A 21293-nucleotide genomic window follows, 5' to 3' on the forward strand; every position below is an offset into this window, starting at 1 on the left:
CAGGAGCCGTGTAGTGCTCATCTGAGACTTAGGGTCCTCTTCTAAGCTCTCTGGTTATTAGCAGAATTTATGTCATTATAAATGTGTAACCAAGATCCTTGTCTTCTTGCTCTGGTTGGCTACGAACTGCTCTTGGTTCCTAGAGATTGTCCATATTTGTTTGCCATATTCCTATAGGCAGTTTATAAGATGCATGTTTGCTTTCTTCCAAATTAGTAGGAATGCATCTCCCTGACAGAGCTTTCCCTTAAAGAATCCTCTGATTAAGTTAGACTCACTTAGGAAAATCTTGAAAAGTTAACTGATAGTAACCTAATTATAGGAGTGATATCCCATCATATTCCAGGTTCTGTCCCATGCAAGGAGAGGGGTATACACCAAAGAGGGAATTTTGGGGGCCATCTTAGAACTTTTTAATACTCAAAGCGATACTTGTTCATTTACATATTGTATGTGGCTGTTTTTCTAAAATAAGAGTTGGAAGTTATGACAGAAACTGCATGGCTTGCAAACCTAAAATATTTACTATCTAGCACTTTCCCGAACAGTTTGCAGACCCCTTTTATTGATGAACTGGTAAGTGCAGACTGGTGACCCATTGTGCCTACTTGGAATAGCAGCCAGCAAATTAGCTGAATGGTTTTTGGTAGGAATGCCAATTACAGGAAAATGTAACTAGATTTTCTGAATATGTGAAGATAAAGCTGTTTCATCGCAAGAAAGTGAGTCTTAGAGTGATTATGCATGCTCTCAATCCTTGTTTATACAGATAACAGAGAAGTTTAGTGATAAAAAGAAAGCAGAAGTATAATGTGACAGTGGTATATCTTGGCAAGTTTTAAGTATTGATTTAATTACCAGAACCATGATGCTATAGACACTTATATGATGAATATATGGTACATGTTAGGTATAGTCCCAGTAACAATTATAAATTCACTTATTCCACTTTTATTTTAGGATGCTGAGAGTAATCCGCTATGTCGTCGTCTGCAGCTAAAGGATATCATTCCTACCCAAATGCAGAGGCTTACTAAGTACCCTCTTCTACTGGATAATATTGCCAAATACACAGGTACAGCATTTTCACTGAAATTCAAAAGCTTAGGAACAAATCAAAACAAAAAAAAATTCTCTCTCAGTTTTCTGGTGCCTGGAGGTTTCCAAATAGTAGAGCAAAATTTTCTAATAAGATTCAATCCAGTCTTGGCCCTGGCCAGGTGCTCGGTTGGTAAGAGTGTTATCCTGATACACCACGGTTGCAGTTTCATCCCTAGTCAGGGCACATACAAGAATCAGCCAATGAACGCATAAATAAATGGAACAACAAATCAGTGTTTCTCTTTCTCTCTTTCTACCCTTTTCTCTCACACATCAATAAATAAATAACATTTTTTTAAAAACTGATTCAGTCCAGTCTTCAGGATATTTGATTTAATGTACTCCACTATAGGTCTAGCACAGGGTTTGGTGACCTGTGGATCATGGGTTAAGTCTAGCTTATCACCTGTGTTTGTAAAGTGAATTAGAACCTAGTCATGCTCATTTGTTGACAGATAGTCTCTGTTTTGCACCACAGCAGCAGAGGTCAGTAGTTGGAACAAAGACCATTTGGCCTGTAAAGTATAAAATATTTATGAGTGGCTCTTTATAGAAGAAAGTCACCAATTCTTCCTCTGGCAGATATCATATTTCCTTTGAAGAATGCTTGCACTGTGTTGAAGAGATGTTTTGTATCCGTATATGTACTCTCATTAAACCCAACTGATCGATACATTATAATTCCAACTCTCTTATTTTAAAACATGTAGTAAATCTAAACTTTTTAATTAAGCTTTAGGCTCTTACACTTAGCCCTCATTAATAATTTTTTAAAAAGACCCTGAGGAAAATATATAATAATTCTATGCACTCAAATGTCTCTGTTTCTTATGCCTGAGAATTTGAAAACACTCATACACATTAATTTTTATATTTTAATATATCTTCATTATATTTGGACTATGTTTGGAGGATTGTAATTTTGAATATCCTGATTTTGGTGTTTATATTGTAGACCTCACTTTAACCTCACCATGTTGTGGCAAATTTCAACTTTTAATATGAATGTTCTCATCTTTTTATTTTCTTTAAATATAATTTCAAATTCAAAGAAACTAACTTTTGAGTTATTTTGAATTGTCATTCAAAATATATTACTTAACAGGCGCATTGGACATAATCACATAGGCTGTGCGCTGTGAAATTCTCGGGAGGAAGGGGTCCCATTTATATTGCTTACACTGTGAATGAGACCTGCTCCCTGGAGTGAGTGACATAGTGGGCTTGATGCTTGAAATAAATCATTTCCTTGAATTTGGTTTCTATACTATGGTTTACTTTTTTGGGGGGAGGGGGCTTCTGATAAAAACTGGAAGACCTACTAGACAAATTCAAAAAGAGCTGTAAGCACTTATACTATGGTTTACTTTTAAAGATTAGTATTTACGTTTTAAAGTACTGTCATAAGTTTCACCTGTCTACCTGAATTGAGATTCTGCCATAGGTTTTAGCCTGGTATACAAAGATCTTGTAACTGCTCAAAAAAAGTGATACCATGTATAGTTTTTTTTTATTTTCTCCATTTTACATTTTGATTTCTTGCCCTTTAGAGTGGCCAACAGAGAGGGAGAAGGTGAAGAAAGCTGCAGATCACTGTCGTCAGATCTTAAATTATGTCAATCAAGCTGTCAAGGAGGCAGAAAACAAGCAGGTAAGAAAGGAAAAACAAGACACAGGATGATATAGTGAGGATTAAATTAGTGTTACCTGGAATCTGTGAAATAATAATTAAAAGTATCATTACATAATTGAAGGGTGGGCATTTGTTAACTACTCATGTAGTAGGTGGGTCTATATTAATTTATGATAGAACATCAGAGTTGTGTTTGACTTTTTTGAGCATCTCTAGCTGCTTGCTCACTCATTCTTCATTCAACAAATAAGAGCATCTATTATGCTGAGTGTCGGGTATAGAGTGGTTTAAAAAATGGGTACAACAATTGCCCGCATTGAGCTTGTTTCTAGTAGGATAGAACAGCATTAAACAGATTATTGTGCAAGTATTTTGTATCAGTGTTGATAGCTGCTGTGAAGGAGAATTTCAGGGTGCTAGAGTATAACTTGGGGGGCAGGAGTAGTCTGATTTGAGGATATTGGGTGATGGCCATCACAGAAAGCTTCCTTGAAGAATGCCAACCTCTAAAAGATGAATGGAAATGAAAGAAAACAACATGAAAGAGAGCAACCTTACAGGTAGAAGGAGCAACATAAGTCTAGGGGTAAAAAAGAAAGAAAGCATGGTCTGTTTAAGGAATGAAAGATGAGATGAGTGTTTACCTTGCCTGCATGGAGTCCTAGTGATAGGAAATGAGATACAGTAGGCTAGGACCAAATCAGACAGGGACCTGGAGACCATGTTAAAGATTCTGAGTTTTATTCTAGGAGCACTAGGAATTCACTATAAACTTTTAAGGAGAGTGGCACATTCAGGTTTTTCACTTTACAAGTCGCACTCATCCACTCTTAGGAGAATGGGTTGAAGGAAGAGAGCAAATGGAAGAGCTCATTACTAGTCTTGCAGCAGTCCAGGATAGAACATGGTGGCTTAGAGAAGTGCAAGAATTGGAAAAGAATTTAGAAGATAAAATTGACAGGATTTGGTGCCTGATTTAGGAAGGATTTGAAGATAAATGATGTCAGGAATAAATCTAAGGTCTCTGGCTTGCACATTTGGGTGAACAAGATGAGTGCAGAAGTCCCAGATTTGTGGGGAAGATTATGAGTTCAGTTTGTGATATCAGGTGAAAATGTACAGTAAGCAGCTGGCTACATGGGGCCCACCTCTAAAAGTGAACTGTACTGAAGATAAAATATAAGTTAGTGAGCATATGGAGGCCTACTGATATAATTTCTGGATATAATTTCTTAGGAACTGAGTATGATGACAACTCTGTTAGCGAGGCTGTAGGAAAACAGATGCATCCAGGTATATTGTTTGGAGTATAAAATAATGAAACCCCAAAGGGCAATTTGGCAATATTTATCTAAATTTAAAATACACATTCATACATCTACTCTTTGACCCGGCAGTTCTGTTCCTAGTTATTTAACCAAGAGAAATAGAAATATATGCCAAATCTTATACCAGAATGTTTACAACATAAACCAAATGTGGTTTGCGTAATCCTAAACAAGAATACTACCAGCAATGAAGAGGAATGACCCCTGATAGAAACAACATGGATGAGTCTCACAGACACGGTGCTGAGCGAAAGCAGCCAGACCCAGAAGAATATTTATGTATAATTCTATTTATATGAACTTACGGAACAGGCCAACCTAATCTATGGTAGGGAAAAAATAAGAGAAGTGGTTGGTTGCCACTGATTGTGTGAGGACATATTAGGGAAAAGTATGAGGACGATGGTAGTATTTTATATCTTAAAAGGAGTTTGATTGCACAGGCATATATGCATTTGTAAAAACTTGTGTACATTTAAAATTTCAGTGTTTGTAAATTTTTATAAAAAGAACTGTAAACAAATATTAAACTGTTGTTAATTATAGGAATGCTAAAATGTATAGCAGTAAAGTGTGCTATGTTTGTAACTTCTTTTGAAATGCATCCAAAATGTAAGATAGATTAATGGATAGATAGAGGGATGATGGATATATGACAAAACAAACATAGCCAATGTTAATTGTAGAATATAGGTTGTGGGCATATGGGTGGGTGTTCACTATCCACATCCATTCTGTGCGTTTGAAATTTTTTTATACATGGCTTTTATTTTTTTTCTTTTTGATTTTAGAGAGAGAGAGAAAAACATTGATTTGTTGTTCTACTTATTTATGCATTCATTGATTAATTTTTATATGTGCCCTGATCTGGGATCGAACCTTAAATCTTGGTGTATTTGAACGATGCTCATAGCAACTGAGCTGTCCAGCCAGGGCATGTTCCCTTTGATGTAACACTTCCTCCTTTAGAAATTTATTGTACAGATATTTCTACACATATGTACAGAAGTATATGTTTGAGGCCATTTTATTGTGGTATTGTTTATTATAAGTTATTGAACCTACATGTCCATCAGGAAGGTGTAGTTAAATAAACTATAGTTCATTCAGAGTTGAATACCATGCAGCCATTAAAAAAAAAAAAAAGCAAGTCTCTTCTATATATGCTAATGTGGAATAGTCTCCACTATAGATTGATAAGTGTTACACATATACAGAAAAATGTGTATACAAATATATTATGCTACTGTATCTTTTTTGTTGAACAATATGTATACACAACATGTGAAGAGATAAGCATACACATATATTCTGTTTGCTTAGAAGTTTTCTCATAGGCTATCCTCTAAATGGATATTTCTTCAGAGAAAATTAGGGGTATAGAGGCAAGAGAACAGGGTTGGAGGAAGACTTACTTTTTATTGTGTGCTTTGCATAGCCTTCTGAATTCTGTACCATGTACATGATTTACATGTTCAGAAAATAAACACAAGCTAGTTAGAGATTAGTAGGTTTGAAAAGATTGAGAAAGAACAGCCAAAGAGATAAGACAAAACTAGGAGAGTATTCAAAGCCAAGGGAAGGGAGTGGTTTAAGAAAGAGTGAATTGTCTGTTTTGTCTAATATTGCAGATTGCTCAGTAAAATGTAGGATAAAAATGTCCATTTAATTTAGAAACAGGGAGGGAGGTCATTAATACCCAAGCAGTAACTTTTGCTCTATCCTGTCTTAATTTTCAGCGTTTAGAAGATTATCAGCGTCGCCTTGATACCTCCAATCTGAAGTTGTCAGAGTACCCAAATGTTGAAGAGCTCAGGGTAAGAAAGAGTCTAATAATAATTTTTAAAATAAAATTTACTAAAGATCTGGCAGGTAATTAACATCTCAGTGGGAACATACATCACCTGATGGAGTTCTTGTATCATAATTCTGTTCTTTCTTTTAAATATCTTGTCTGTGTGAGGATTATTTTAGTCTTTCACTAAAGGAATATTTTCTATGAGACTAACTTTTTGTGACAGATTTGTAAGAGACTAAGGAACATTGCATGTTAATTTCATTGTGTTGTATAGTTTGAATAAGAATAGGGCTATTTACTGTGGGAACTTTCCAGATAATTATTTTTCCATGAAGCTCTTCAGAAGCATAAAAGTTGAAACCCTTAGGAATGATATGAAAATAATTTATTGCCATTTTTAGTACATGAGGCTTTTCTGTTAATAACTACGTAGGACTTTAAATCTTTCTTGTACTGTTTCACCTGATGGTTGTTTTGGCATATAGATTTGGTGGCTGTTAAAATAGACTTCTGTGTCACATAACAGAGTTTATCAACAAGTATGCTAATGTGCAAGCACAGAATGAGGTTTTTCTAGAGCTACTTATACTAGTTAAAAGATGATTCTCTTATTAAATTATTAATATTTAGAGCAAACCTGAGTACTACCTGGACTTTTCATAAGTGCTATTTCTTAGAAGTTTCTTTAGAACTAGAGCTTAGAGGCCCTGGCCAGTTGGCTCAGTGGTAGAGCATCGTCCTGGCATGCAGAAGTCCCGGGTTCAATTCCCGGCCAGGGCACACAGGAGAAGCGCCCATCTGCTTCTCCACTCCTCCCCCTCTCCTTCCTCTCTCTCTCTCTTCCCCTCCTGCAGCCAAGGCTCCATTGGAACAAAGTTGGCCCGGGCGCTGAGGATGGCTCCATGGCCTCTGCCTCAGGCACTAGAATGGCTCTGGTTGCAACAGAGCGACACTCCAGAGGGGCAGAGCATCGCCCCCTGGTGGGCGTGCCGAGTGGATCCCAGTCGGGCACATGCAGGAGTCTGTCTGACTGCCTCCCCATTTCTAACTTAAGAAAAATACAAAAAAACAACAAAAAAAAAAACTAGAGCTTAGAACCCAGGGGCCTCTTACAAATAAGCTATGCCTTGTCTTCATCTAGTTATTTATAGAAAAATGAAGGGATGGGTCCAGAATCTGATGGCTGAATGTTTACAGCTTTATTTTTATAAGCTACTATCATCTGTTTACGGTGAGATTTAGAAGACAGTGCTCCTGAACATTTTTCAAGATACCTTTCCTTTTTAGAAAAATTTATGCAGCTTACTTTAACTTGCTCTTTATTTCATTTTCAGTAGTTGGCAGAATCAATATTAGAGAATGTAAATAAATGGTATTTTTATATCAAGAATTTCTTGAAAAGAAACTATGGGAAATAAGTACTTGAAAATAATTTGTGTATAATTCTTTTCATTGTGACAGAATTTGGATTTAACAAAAAGGAAGATGATTCACGAAGGGCCATTGGTCTGGAAGGTGAATAGAGATAAAACTATTGGTACGTCTAATATCTGTCCATTTGGGGGAGAATGAAGAAAGGAAGAAAATGGGAAAGTTTCTTACAAGAAGAGAAAACTATTCACAGTTTTCAGTTACAGCAATTAGCAGTGCTACTTTGTGTTATCTATGCATTTACAGAAGATACGCTTATGTGATTTTGTTATATTCAAAGTGTATTACTTATTCATTTAGGGATGAAGCAGAAAACTGTCATGATTCAGACCTAACTCCATCATTGTTGTATTTGAATAAGACTAAGCTTTTTTGAGATCACTAAATCTAAAAGTGATGTTGAGGACCATTGTTTTTTTCTTGTCAGACTAACACTTGGGTGTAACAGTGTAATACAATAAAAATGAATTATTGAAAAAGAATGACAAGTTCATTTTAAAATATACTAGATTTAACAAAAAATGTTTCTGTTGAATTGTTATAAAGTTTATAAAACACATTTCAATTTCTGTACCACTTTTTCCTGTATGTTTTTTTCTAGATCTATATACATTGCTGCTAGAAGACATTCTTGTATTGTTACAAAAGCAGGATGATAGATTGGTGTTAAGATGTCATAGTAAGATTCTGGCATCTACAGCTGATAGCAAGCACACATTTAGCCCAGTCATTAAGTTGAATACAGTGTTGGTTCGACAAGTGGCAACAGGTGAGCATGTCTGCTGAATGTGCTAACCTCCATATTCATCATAAAGTTGCACAAGATTACTCAGTGTTATTTAAATAGCACAAGTGGCATAATGGTTTATTCTTTTTATATTCTTATACAAACAAAATGAAATTTATTTCCTGCTTTGAAAGTAAATTAAGAGTTTGTACTTCCAAATACTTAAAACTCTGAGTAATTTTTTGCATTTGAGAGTTTTCTGCATGTTACTTTGATCTTTATTCTATGTCAAATCATTGATAGATATCAGTGAAGATAGTGGATTGAGAGAGAATCCTAATGGAACGGCTTTCATTAGGATGGAATGGTTTTTGATTTGGTGGGAAAAGAAACCTGAAGTGTTGGGTGTAATTTGGGTTGTTTGTTTTTTTGTTTTTGTTTTTTTTCATTTTTCTGAAGCTGGAAACGGGGAGGCAGTCAGACAGACTCCCACATGCGCCCGACCAGGATCCACCCGGCATGCCCACCAGGGGGCGATGTTCTTGCCCCTCTGGGGCATCGCTCTGTTGCATCCAGAGCCATTCTAGCGCCTGAGGCAGAGGCCACAGAGCCATCCCCAGCACCCGGGCCATCTTTGCTCCAATGGAGCCTCGGCTGCGGGAGGGGAAGAGAGAAACAGAGAGGAAGGAGAGGGGAGGGGGGTGGAGAAGCAGATGGGCGCTTCTCCTGTGTGCCCTGGCTGGGAATCGAACCCGGGACTCCTGCACGCCAGGCCGACGCTCTACCGCTGAGCCAACCGGCCAGGGCTAATTTGGGTTTTTGAAATCAGTTTAAGACTATACTGACAACGAGATTCATTTTTAAACTCATTAGTTCCATAATGATAAGGTCAATTTATGACCGCTTTTCTGTAACACAGTGAATATTATCAACTAACTGTTTAGCAAAAGGACAATTCAAAATAAATACAAATGAATTATTCTGTTTAGGTCAGTAATTTAGATACTTTGACATCTTTCTTGTTGCTAATAAATTACTGTGGAATCAGTACTAGTTTTTTAATTTTTGCTTTATTGAAGTATAATAAATTCAAAATAATGTACAATATGTTGCACAAATTTTAAGTGTATAGCTTAGTGAATTTTTACAAAGGAACACATATAACCTTTATCTGGATTAAGATGCCGAATAATACCAGGATCCTAGAAATGTCCTCTGTTGTTCATACTATGAGTAATTTTTGGGTTTTTTTTGTTTTGTTTCTAGATAACAAAGCTTTTTTTGTCATCTCCATGTCAGACAATGGAGCCCAAATTTATGAACTGGTGGCACAGACTGTTTCTGAAAAGACTGTGTATGTATTCGATGTAGCTACCTTGCTGTAATTTTTAAATGTGATTTATTGTGGTGACATTAGTTAATAAAATTATATAGGTTTCCAAGTATACAGTTCTATGATACAGCATCTGTAATTTGCATTGTGTGTTTACTATCCAAAGTCAGATCTTCCATGAGCATATATGGGGGGGGGAGTTAGTTTACAGTTGTGAGTACACAAAGCACAGAATTTATTCTTGTATTATTATTTATTGTTTTTTGTACAAACAACTGTAAAGTGACTTTTGCCCCACCTTGTACTTGACCCCCCCTTTACCCTTTACTACCTCCCTACCCTCTAGTGTTTTAATATTTTTAATATCCTGAATATAATCTTTCACAAACTTAACTTGTTTCTGCAATAGGACTTTAAAAACCAAAAATCAAGCAAGTTCTCTGTATTCTTTTAAATATGTTCTCTTGAGAACTTGTTGCTTTTTAGATGGATGTCTCTTATTTTGATTCTGTTCTACTGAAAGTATCTTTTCTAAAGAAAAGATTCCTGAAGAGTGGAATGAAGTTTTTTAGTGGGTAGGGTATCCATTATGTTGTTAGGTTTTTCTTTAAGGTATAGAATATTTATAATCTCTACTTAATAGTTAGTGCCAAGATAAATATATTCTCTGGCAGAAGTAGAGTTTTTTAGTTTGTTGGTGTGGTTTATTTTGGTTTCTGGTTTGTTTTTATTTTTGTTTTTTCTGTGTATTTAAAGGACTTTCTTTTCCCTTTCCTTTTGTATATTGGATTCTTTTTAAAATTTCACAGCTGGCAGGACCTAATCTGTCGGATGGCTGTGTCAGTGAAGGAGCAATCCACAAAGCCAATTCCATTGCCACAGTCACCACCTTGCGAGTGAGTGTGCCTTCACCTTGTAGGAGGGACTGACTTTTGGGGTGTGGTCAGAAAAGAAATGGGTCCCTTTTACAATTTGTTGCAATGATGTTTAGGCACCTCATGAAGTTTAAAGATTGTCTTCTTTGTTCTGTAGAGGAGACAATGATGAAGATGACCCTCCGAAATTAAAAGTGGAACCTCATGGCATTTCAGTCACTGGTCTGCAGAGTCCTGGTAAACATACCTGTTAGCTTACCTGCAAGAACTTAGTCCATATATACTTGTTAAAACACAGAGAAACTTGAACTCTTTTGGTTTATACAGGTTCTGGCATCAGCTATTTATTTTAACAAACTTTGCTTGTGAGCCTTCTGTGTGCCACTGTAACACTGCTCTAAGTGTGTGTTTTACTTAGCTTATAATCTCTGTAGCTGATGGGGTTATTTTTTTCCAAGTATTTCCTGAATGCTTCATGTTAAGAGTTAAAAGCTATATTCTATTTTTTTGTTCCATTGAATAGACAGAGATTTGGGACTAGAGTCTCCCTTATTATCATCAAAACCTCAGTCTCATTCACTGGGTACCTCTGGTAAATCAGAGGTAGATGATCTCTTTGTGACTGGGAGACAGTTTGCAAAGGAGCAGCGTACAGACGGAACTTTAAAGGAAGGTGGAGTCAATTATCAAATCGCAATCCCAGATCCACACTTGCCTATCTCAGAAGAACGGTGGGCGTTGGATGCCCTAAGGAATTGTAAGTTTTATTCATAAGTTACTACAAATACTTGTATAATATGCTGTGTACTCAGTTAGGGATAATCCAAACAAATATAAACTGACTTTTTTCTGCAAGAATTTTTCAGTCTAGTTGGGAAGATGATAGAAACTTTGCTCATCTTTTTAAATAAGCAATACCATACAACTGTCTCAAAAGTGATCTGGTTGCACCTGACCAGGTGGTGACGCAGTGGATAGAGCGGCGGACTGGAATGTGGAGGACACAGGTTCAAAACCCCAAGGTCGCTGGTTTGAGTGCAGGCTTACCGGCTTGAGCAAGGGGTCGCTGGGTTGAGTGTGGGATCATAGACTTGTCCCCATGGTTACTAGCTTGAGCATGGGGTCAATTCGCTCTGCTGTAGTCCCCTGGTCAAGGCACATGTGAGAAAGCAATCAGTGAACAACTAAGGTGCCGCAACAAAGAGGTGATGCTTTTCATCGCTCTCCCTTCCTGTCTGTCCCTGTCTGTCCCTCTCTCTGACTCTCTGTCTCTATAAAAAAAAATGTTTCTGTGTGTTAGAAAAAATAATGCCTAAGTATGTAGTGTCTGCTTCTGGAAAAATAGAACTTTTAGTTTTTCTTTGTCTAGCTTAACACAGCTTTTCAAAATTCTTTTAAGGAGTACTATGTATTATTCCAGTTATATGGAAGAAAAAAACAGAGGAAGACATGGTATCGGTTATTTGGCATTTCTGAATAGGAGTAGCTCCCCATTACAAATATCAAGATCTTTTCAAGTCTAGTTTAATAGTAAATTATTTGTAAATGATGCTTTATTTTATTTTTTAAACTAAACAAAAAATGATTGTATGAACTTAATATTTTTATAATTTGTTAAGTAAAAAGGTGTTTACTTTTAGAGATAATTGCTAATTCCTCCAACTACCTTAATTTTGGCAGTCTGATGTTATAGTTGTGAATGTGCATCCCCCCCCCCTAAATCTTTCAGTGGGTTTGTTGAAGCAGTTGCTGGTAGAAAAGCTGAGTTGGACTGAGAAGAGCACTCAGGAAGATTGGCCACATTTCTCAAGATACAGGACGGCCTCCCCAGGGGTGCAGACAGATAGTGCCACCCAGAACTTTGAAATGATCAAGGCCTATCAACCTGGTGAAAGACAGATGCCCTTTAGAACTGGAACTGGTGTCATTTCAAGTTGTTATAGTCCACGGACTTCAACTGAATCTTACGCTCCACGGGATTCAGTGGGACTGGCATTCCAAGATAGCCAGACAAATAATGCTTTAGAAACGGATCACATGATTGTGAGCCCAGGGATTCCTCCTGCAGAGCCAGAAGGAGGTCTTGATGAGAGTGGAGAGCACTTTTTTGATGCCCGTGAAGTACATAGTGATGATAATCCATCAGAAGGTGAAGGAGCAGTTAAAAGGGAAGTGAAGGATGTTAATTTACACATCTCAGGCAAGTTCTTTCACATTTAAACTTCGACTTTGATTGTCATTAACTGTCATATGTGCTGAAATGGTTGTTGTGTGCGTTTGTTTACAAGCATTATTGTGTGTGTGTGTGTCATTTATTCTCTTACTGCACTAAATAAGTATTGAATCTCTTCTAGGTGCTGGGAGATATAGCATTGAATAAACATAAAAATCAACCATCATCATGAAGCTTAAATGCTAGTAGGGGAAAGAGTAATGATAAATAAGTAAACAAATAAATAGATACTAGATATAAGAAGTATTTGCAGGAAAAGTCAGTCAGACCAAGGTGCGGCAGAGAATAATGGGGCAGACGAGGTGATGAAGAATAATGGGGCAGACGAGGTGATGAGAGCAGAGGGCTGAGGACAGGAGCTGCACGGTGCCCAGAGGCAGCCGAGGCAAGAGCACACGGGCTGTGCAGCTGAGCGTGCTCCTCACGGTGGAGGGTACCCAGGCGGCAGCTAGGAGATGAGGCAGAGAGGTACTTGGCAGGGGAAGTGGTGGCAAGGACTTTGTAGCTTTCAACTTTTTTTTTCTTTTTTTTCTTTTTTTTTCTTGTAGCTTTCAGCTTTTAACTTAAAATGCTATTATGAAATTATTCAGTAAGTACCGTGAAAGTTTGCTTAGTTTAACTTGAACCTGAAGTGAGAAAATTTTGATGTACTTAAAACTAAATTTGGGAATTTAGTTTCACCCCTCTTTCTTTCATAGCTTTCAAAGTTGTCAGCATATCACCCCATGTCTGTTTTCTGATGTGTTGATAGCAGTGCTAATCTCACAAAACCGTCTTTCTCTATCGATAGGAAACTATCTGATCCTTGATGGCTATGGAGCAGTGCAGGAGAGCTCCACAGATGAGGAGGTTGCTTCCTCACTTCCCCCCCAGCCCACGACCAGCCTTCCCTCTGTGGACTTTCCCCACCAGCAGCAACACTCTCCCCAGAATGCTCTTTCTGATGGGGCAGTTTCACCATTCACGCAGGAATTCCTGGTTCAGCAACACTGGGGAGCTATGGAGGAGTCCTGTTTTGAAATCCAGAGTCCCTCCACTTGTGCAGATTCACAAAGCCAGATCATGGAGTACATTCGTAAGATAGAGGCTGACCTTGAACACTTAAAGGTACCTCAGACTTCAGCATCTTTAGGAATCGGTTATACAAAACACATTTAAGAGAGGAAGTACAGAATGATTGAAATGCTGCTGTAAATAAACTTGTTTAGATTCTAAATTTGTATATTTTCTTAGACTGTTATCCATGAAAGGGTCTGGAGAAAAAACTGGTATCAGCCTTGTTTATCTGGTAACACATCACAAGAACAGGAGAGGTTGTACCAGTGTAAATTATGTTTGTATGGGTTTCTAAGAACCTAAATATATGTGGGTGATTGACTGGCCACAGTTAGAAGATATAAGTAAATAGCTGGGATCAGTGAGGTCTGTGTAGTTACAAATCTAGGCTGGGAGGTCCTGTTACTTGTTAATTATCGGTAATATTGGTAGTTTCCCAGATGCTATGAAGATAGACATTGGCTTCTGTGGGTCCTGTAACCTAAAAACCTGGGCATGAATGGGATGTTTATAAACTAGTAATTGAAGATGTCACTGTACTAGCCTCCTTTTTAAAACTGGCTTGTTTGGTCATTTCAGAGGAAAGGACTTTATTTTTATTTTAAAGTCTGCCATCAGTTGACACAGCTGCTAGAACCCAAATGCTTTTTCATTGCCTCTTCATTTGGAGGCTTCAGGGACAGTGTTACAAGTGCTTTTAGCCTTTAGCTAAAGGCTGGTCTTTAGTTTTTCTTTTAACTTCATAGGATAGGTTTTCCCTTCTTCATATGATTATGTGTAGTTTCCTCCTGGGATTGATGAGAGGAGATAGCTCTAAGGCCATTATCTACAGATTGGCTCTAATATGTCCCATGTGGCAAATATAGGACCATTTTCAGGGTGAGTCCTGGAGGGAAGAGTTACCTTTACCAGTTGCTCTCCTTTTTACATGGGAACATTTAAAGTTAATTTAAGGCAGAAACAGGTAAAAAGAATTAAATTTACTTTTTTTCCCCCACAAACAAAATTTTAATTAAATTGAAATTTAGAAGCATATCTGTAATAATTTTTTAAACTTTTTATTTTCAAAGAAAAAATTTTAAGATGTTCAAATGAAAAACCTCTGGGTTTTGTTTTCCAGAAGGTGGAGGAGAGTTACAGCATTCTTTGCCGAAGACTGTCTGGGTCCACCCTTGCAGACAAACACTCAGGTATGTGAAAGCTGAACGTCCCAGGCTCTAGAATCGTTCTCCTGAACAGATAGATTGGATGGAGTGATTTCTTACTCTTTAAAGTAGAAACCTTGCCAGATTCCTTTTCTTTGTTGTCTTTAAAAAACTGTTTCCAAACATCAGAAATTCATCAGAGACTATTAGCTGCTGACTTGGCTCTTTTTTCTGAAAGGAGCTGTGGTTGTTGGTTCTGGCCATCCCCTCCACTTGTCTTCTTCATCTTTGCAAAGCAGAGACAGAGGGCAGTAGCCTGAGAACCTCATTCCCTGTGAGAGTCGCCAGTGCCGGTGTAGCAGCTTGGTCCTCCTCGGGTCTTGCTATGCTTCTGTGTCTCTCCCTTACTGCAAGCGGGTCAGTGTTCCATGCAGCAATTTGTGTTTGCTCTTGGATGAAGCTGTTATGATCCAAAAACAAAGCTATACCATGGCACAGATTCATAGGTATGCCAAGTGTTGATTTGTTCTTAATTTGATCCGTATCTTTGTTCTTACAGATAAAAGTTAGAGCTGTGTGTCCTGGAGGTTGTTGGATTTTGAGCATCAGCCTTGTATCTGCACACCCTGACTCCAGTGTGGACAAAGAGAGAGTGACAGAGGATCTGCCTGTGATGCCCCTGGGTTAGCCATGTCCCAGGTCCCCACACGGGACTTAGTTCTTCACGGTCTGGCAGCTGCACTACTCTGTCAGTGAGGAAACATCCATTCCTCACTCTGCTCTCCTCACGATCAGAAATTCACTTTGATTCAGAAAAAACAAAAACAAAAAACCAAATGTTTAGAGCTTTGGGTGTAGGATATGAAATTTTATTTAGACTTAAGAAAATGAGAAAATCAGATGTATTTATTTGACTTCATTCCCTATTTGAAAGCACATTTTAACTTTTATTTTGCCGCATTTTATTTTAATTGAGTAGTGAGAGTTTTGGCCTTTTATATTTAGTACACTTAAGGATCAGGTGCTCCTGAAGCACAGCGTTCAGATGAGTGGAGAGGTGAAGAAGAGAAGGAGGTGAGAGGGGTGAGCGCACCGAGCCTTCTCAGCTGTGCCCCACGCCCTTAGCTGTCCGGCAGGCTGCCTCTCCCCTGGTCACCTCAGGGGCACAGTGTGCAGGGGCTCCTGCGTGCCGAGGACTCGAGCTGTGTGCACTCCGTGAGCAAGGAGGAGGGGGCTCCTCCTCTCGGAGGCAAGCGCCTCCTCTCCAGCTGGAGTCAGCCTGCAATTAACAGGAATCCTCAGTGTACTAAATACCGGGCACTTGAAAGTGGGTGTGTTTTCTTCTATTGTTTTCTATAGATGGTTGGGAGATGAGAAGAAATTTTATTTTCTTGACTATAAATTTGTTTTTCTTAATATTGTTTCATTTTTATAATTATACATTAGACTTCAGCACTTGTGTAAAATTATTCCTGCATATTGAGCAGGAAGTAAAAAAAAAAATGGAGATGCTTCAGATGGTGCCAGGGGTAGGGGTTGCTGAGGAAGGGTGGGATGGGAGCAGGTAAAAGTTTGGGAAGGTTATGTAACTGAATCACTACTGAGTTGAACAATGGCTGTCGTTAGCCACAGGTACTGCTGATTATATGGCCAGTAAAATTTTAGTACCTGGAGGTTTGACTCTAATTTTTGCACTGATGGTGCCAAAGGGCTCTTTGAAAAGAGAGCCAAGAGTGGAGTGGAGAAAGATGAGGTGGAGAAGGCAGAGCTGCTCAAACCAGCTTCAGAAGCACTTCCTCTGCCTTCCCTACTGGAACTTTTCCCACACTGGTGCCTGACTGCCCCTAAACATTGCAGACCAGAACATACACTGGATACTGCAGGCAAGGTGTTGGTAACTGCCTGTTCTAGAATGCCTAATAGTATTGGCAGCACCCTCCAAAGGAATTGGAACTCAAGAACTTCAGTTATATTGGTTTTCTGTGATTTTCTTTATGCATCAGGTATTTGTATGTTTTGAAGTAGTTTTGCCAACTAAAACAAAATCATTTGTCAAATCTTAAAATTCTATTAGCATGCAAAGAGTTCAGAACTCTGTGGGTAGTCAAGATGTAATTTTATTCTTCCCTGCAGTCCAAACATATATATACTCATCACCCCCCTGGTAAGGATTCCCAGTTACTTATATAAACACCACTACAACTTAACAAGCTCATCTATCTCCAGATTCCTGTTTCTGTCTTTTCAGAATTGATCTGTTTTTAAGCAGACTGACCAACTTGGATTGTTGGACCCTCATTTATAAATTAGAATTATATTTTGAGTTGTAGACCAAGTATAATTTAAATCAAAATGGGATTAAAACTTTTAGAAGCAGAAGTTAATATATACATAAGTGGAACTTGAACTTTCTGAGAAGCAAGTAGAAACTAAATGATTACATTGTGCTGCTGGAGGTAAAATGCAGTCACTCAAAGGGTTTCACGTGTAGCCACTTGACACTAATACCATCATTGGGCAGATAATCAGAACGGAAAGTATAAACAGAACTTTCATCTTACCTTCAGACACTACAGAGAAATCACACAATTCTCTAGAACTCATTTAAGAAGCTTTGTAAGTTAGCAAAATTTGGTTTCTCTTTTAGCTCAGCCAACATCTTGTCTTGGTAACTATTTGCTATTCTTTTTCCTGCAGCTTGGAATAACAGGCCTAGCTGGAAAAATACTTTGACCATAGCTCTAGTACTTCCAAATAAATTTATATCTAGATTTTCAAATGAAACCCCAAAAATGAAGTGTAATCTTGAAGAGATCCCACAATTTTGAGTGTTCATCCCTCCCTCCTAGCCTGGCCTCCCACATCTTTCTTTTTATTTAGGCCATTATAATCACATTTATTTTGCTTTGATATTATATCTGCCTTTCAGGATGATGAAATTCATCCTGCCTTTAAGTGGAAATGGATACCATCAAAGTTGTCTTCTCAAATTGACATGACTAGAAGTTGGAAACTACTTCATACAGAAGAATCCAAAGGTAGTGGACAAAGCAACATTTCCAGAGTAGTAGAGCTAGGGTTTATTTATTAAAGTGACTTTCTGTGGCCTTGTACTCTCTCCTAAGGGCCTAATGGTTCCTTTGCAATTAAGTAGCAAATTACATTTGAAGTAAGAACAGGAAACGAGTTAATCAAGGCAAATCAGTAAGCACTGAGTGCACTAATGTAAAATACTTATTACTGCCCTAGAAGCTACATATTTTACATACCTTAAAATCAGCTAATTTGGACTGCTTTAGTTATCTTGGCTTTTTGAACCTAAACTATAACTGTTATACTGCACGGGAGGCTTTTTAATGAAATATGCCTCCCATGCTATATAATAAAATAGAGTTTTAGGCGCAAAGGGAAAAAAATTTTTATTTTATTTTGGAGGAGATTGAGGGGAGCTAATATGACAATAGAGGAGAAAAGTCTGTTTTTACTTATTTTTAGAAGCTAAAGAAAATGTGCTTTCTGGGTTGTCTTTTATTTGTATACTTTTTTGTTTGTTGGTTGGTTTTTGCAACAAGTAAAGGAAGAGTTGATTGCACAGGAAGAAGTTAGGGGAAAGGGGCCCTTAGAGACAGGTTGCGGGGTTAGCCTGCGAGGAGCTGCCGCTGCCCACTGCTCCCCTGCCTGCACGTCTCATGGGGTCCCTTAGAGCTTAAGAGAAAGAAGCAAGGAGTATATGCCTGGGGGAAGAAGAGAAGTAAAAGGGGGTAGGGAAAGGCACGGGCATACTCCTGGAAGGGAGAGCACACCTACTGTTTCTTTTTCTTTTTGATGTTGGTAAATTTGGTCTTTACATGGAGCTTCTATATTTCAAACTGGAAGCTGTTTTCTCTGAATGTAGTGTTATTTTGAACTACTAGAGCTTTGGTCAATATTTTCTTTCCTGTATGTCACAGAAAGCACCACTGAGAACTAGGTAGAGAGGACCTCGAAATAGACAATTAGCAGGACCTTCTAGTCCTCTTTCTACTGTTTTTTTTTTCCCTCCTAGTATCACTGTTTTTATTTTGTAAGTCGTGTTTTTTCCTGTCTTTTCTACCCCTTTTCAAAGTGATCTGCAAAATTGTTCTTTCCCCAAGAAAAGAGTTTCTTTGCTTCATTCCTTATTCCTCCCCCACTGGTACTGGTGGTTTTGATAGTAAATTGGTAGGGGAAATGTACCTCTTACAAGGAAGCCCTGCCATTTACAGTGCCAACACCTAAGCAGATGTCCTGCAAAAATAACTGTAATGTGCACACTGTTGGTTATTTTTAATAAGCCTCTTAGAACATTTTTATTTTCCTTGTTCACCATACAATCATGTACTCTTTAACAGAAATTACTTTTAAAAAATCTGGAACTATCTTCAAAAAACCTGTATTAATAATAATCATGTATTTTTACTGATCACATTTGAAATACCTAAAAGACTTTATTGTTCTAATTATCCATATGTACCTTTGTAAAATAGCTCTTTTATGAATTAGCTGATAAGGCTGTATGTTTCTGGAACAAAATACTGGTCATCTAAAATCTTTCTCTTTTCTGGGGCCTGGGAAAATAGAAAATGAGAGTTCAAATATTAAATATGTTTAAAGGAACCAAGTATGTGACTTTTTATTTGTATTCTTATTGGTTTGTTTTATACAATTATATTAGAAATGTTGAAGTGCCAAGGAGGCCATATTTAATCTTACTGGCGGTGACAGTAACATCTTCATGCTTATCAGAGCATCTTTACTAGTGAGACTAGCCAGCTGATCTCTGTAATGTGTAAACTTATATGAGGACACGAGCAGCTGGGATTACTTCATTTAAGACAACTTTGTTGTTTTCTTAAACAGTTTTATTGAGATATAATTATCACACAGTTCACTCATGTAAAATGTAGTTTAATGACATGGTATATTACACTATTTTTTAATTGTAAAATATATATAACATAAAAATTGTCTTTTTAATTATTTTTAAGTGTATGATTTAGTGAGATTAATAGAGCAGTTTTTAATGACTCATTTGAAGATAACTTTTGTTTAACGCTACCCTAAATGAAACTATGATATCTTTATTACCATTCTTATCCTCAGTGCTGGATTCCTAAAGTACTAACATTTCTATGCTGTTACCGATTTCATTTCAACTCAGATGATTCACTGGATTTGGGGCTGTTTGTACATTGGTTTTGACATAGGGGCACTGCACCTGACTTATGCATTGTAAGCATTCCACTTAGCAATGTAAGCATTTTTGAGTATATATTGCAGAGTAGTGTCTTGTGGAAGACTCAACGATGAGTATGAAAAGTAGTAGCTATAGATTGAGTATGAATTACATATCAGGTACTCTGCCCTCTGTGTATTTTACCTCTAATCTTTAAAAGCACCTCGAGAGGTAAGTGGTTTTTCTTCTTTCTTTACAGATTAGGTAACTGAATGAAGCTAGTGGTGATTACAGTGTTTCTAGTGAAACAGCCAGAATTTAAGACAAGGTCTAACTTCCACCAAAGCTTTGTCTTTATTGCCCTGCTGTGGAAATAATTTTTTCTCTTAAAAGTGTTTACAATCAGATAGTGAAGACAATTGCATGAATATCACTTTTCTACCTTTCTTTCTTACTAAATAGCAGTTACATTGGACTAAATAGCAGTTTACATTCTACAAATGTAGAAATCTGCATTTTAATTCAGCAACTGAATTATACTGAGCAAGATAGAGTATAAAAGGAAAGTTAGGAGAGAGAATAACAAGGCTACTGTAATAACAAGAGGCTTAAAATTGATAAAGTGAGAAATTGGAGGGAAATGATATAGTTGAGGTAGACTTTACAGATGTTGGCGTGTAAGTTAATACACAACATTTCATGAACCTGAGAGCTCAGTATTGACATTTTTAGAAGTAGGGAAGCATGGGAGAGAGAGAGGCTTTGAGGGTCGAATTAGTTTAGTTTGTCAACTTAGGGATGTCCACCAAGAAGTAGCAGACGTTGCCCTGGAGCTGAATTGAGTTGTACATATTAATTGTCTTAGCTGGAATGAGAACAGGCATCTTGTGTTCATAAAAATCTCAGAAGCTGAAAATACTCTTAAGAGACCATAAACTGATGAATGGGTAAACAAAGTGTGGTATGTTGCTACAAAGAAAAGACCACATATTTTATGATTCATTTATATGAAATATCTAGAATAGGTAAATCTATACAGACCAAAAATAGATTACTGATTGCCAGAGTCTGGACAGAATGGAGAATGCTAATAGGTGTGAGTAGTTAAAATATTCTGGAATTTTTTGGTGGTGATGAAAATGTTTTGGAATTAGTTAATGATGATCATAACACAACCTAGCAGATACTCTAAAATCCACTGAACTATATGCTTTAAAAGGGTGAATTTTTTCCTGACAAGGTAGTTGTGCAATAATAGCATCCACCTGGGATGCCGAGGGCCCATTTTCGAAACCTGGAGGTTGCCAGCTTGACGCAGTGTTCATCGGCTGAGCGCAGGGTTGACTGTGGGATCATAGACATGACCCCATGGCTGCTGGCTTGAGCAAAGGGTCACAGGTTTGGCTTAGAGCTCCCCGGATCAAAGCATATATGAGAAG

At 37.6% G+C, this 21293-nt stretch overlaps 1 protein-coding gene and 1 non-coding gene across 6 annotated transcripts in view; one reads left to right on the forward strand and one right to left on the reverse strand.

Annotated features, from left to right (window-relative positions):
* ARHGEF12 (Rho guanine nucleotide exchange factor 12) overlaps positions 1-19295 on the forward strand; it is a 164586-nt gene extending 145291 nt beyond the window's left edge. For all 5 annotated transcript variants that reach the window (XM_066247014.1, XM_066247027.1, XM_066247017.1 and 2 more), the window contains 13 exons: positions 961-1075; positions 2652-2752; positions 5802-5879; positions 7322-7397; positions 7893-8060; positions 9285-9372; positions 10161-10247; positions 10384-10463; positions 10750-10983; positions 11956-12426; positions 13250-13566; positions 14636-14705; positions 15220-19295. In XM_066247014.1, the coding sequence (XP_066103111.1) occupies positions 961-1075; positions 2652-2752; positions 5802-5879; positions 7322-7397; positions 7893-8060; positions 9285-9372; positions 10161-10247; positions 10384-10463; positions 10750-10983; positions 11956-12426; positions 13250-13566; positions 14636-14705; positions 15220-15230 (1896 nt within the window). In that variant the 3' untranslated portion in view covers positions 15231-19295. The remainder of the gene's footprint in view (positions 1-960; positions 1076-2651; positions 2753-5801; positions 5880-7321; positions 7398-7892; positions 8061-9284; positions 9373-10160; positions 10248-10383; positions 10464-10749; positions 10984-11955; positions 12427-13249; positions 13567-14635; positions 14706-15219) is intronic.
* LOC136321126 (U7 small nuclear RNA) lies at positions 2392-2454 on the reverse strand. The gene has a single exon (XR_010728420.1). It is a non-coding gene; the product is annotated as a U7 small nuclear RNA (small nuclear RNA).
* Positions 19296-21293: the final 1998 nt, after the last annotated feature.

Source organism: Saccopteryx bilineata, chromosome 1 (genome assembly GCF_036850765.1).
Source record: "Saccopteryx bilineata isolate mSacBil1 chromosome 1, mSacBil1_pri_phased_curated, whole genome shotgun sequence".
Lineage (NCBI taxonomy): Eukaryota > Metazoa > Chordata > Mammalia > Chiroptera > Emballonuridae > Saccopteryx > Saccopteryx bilineata.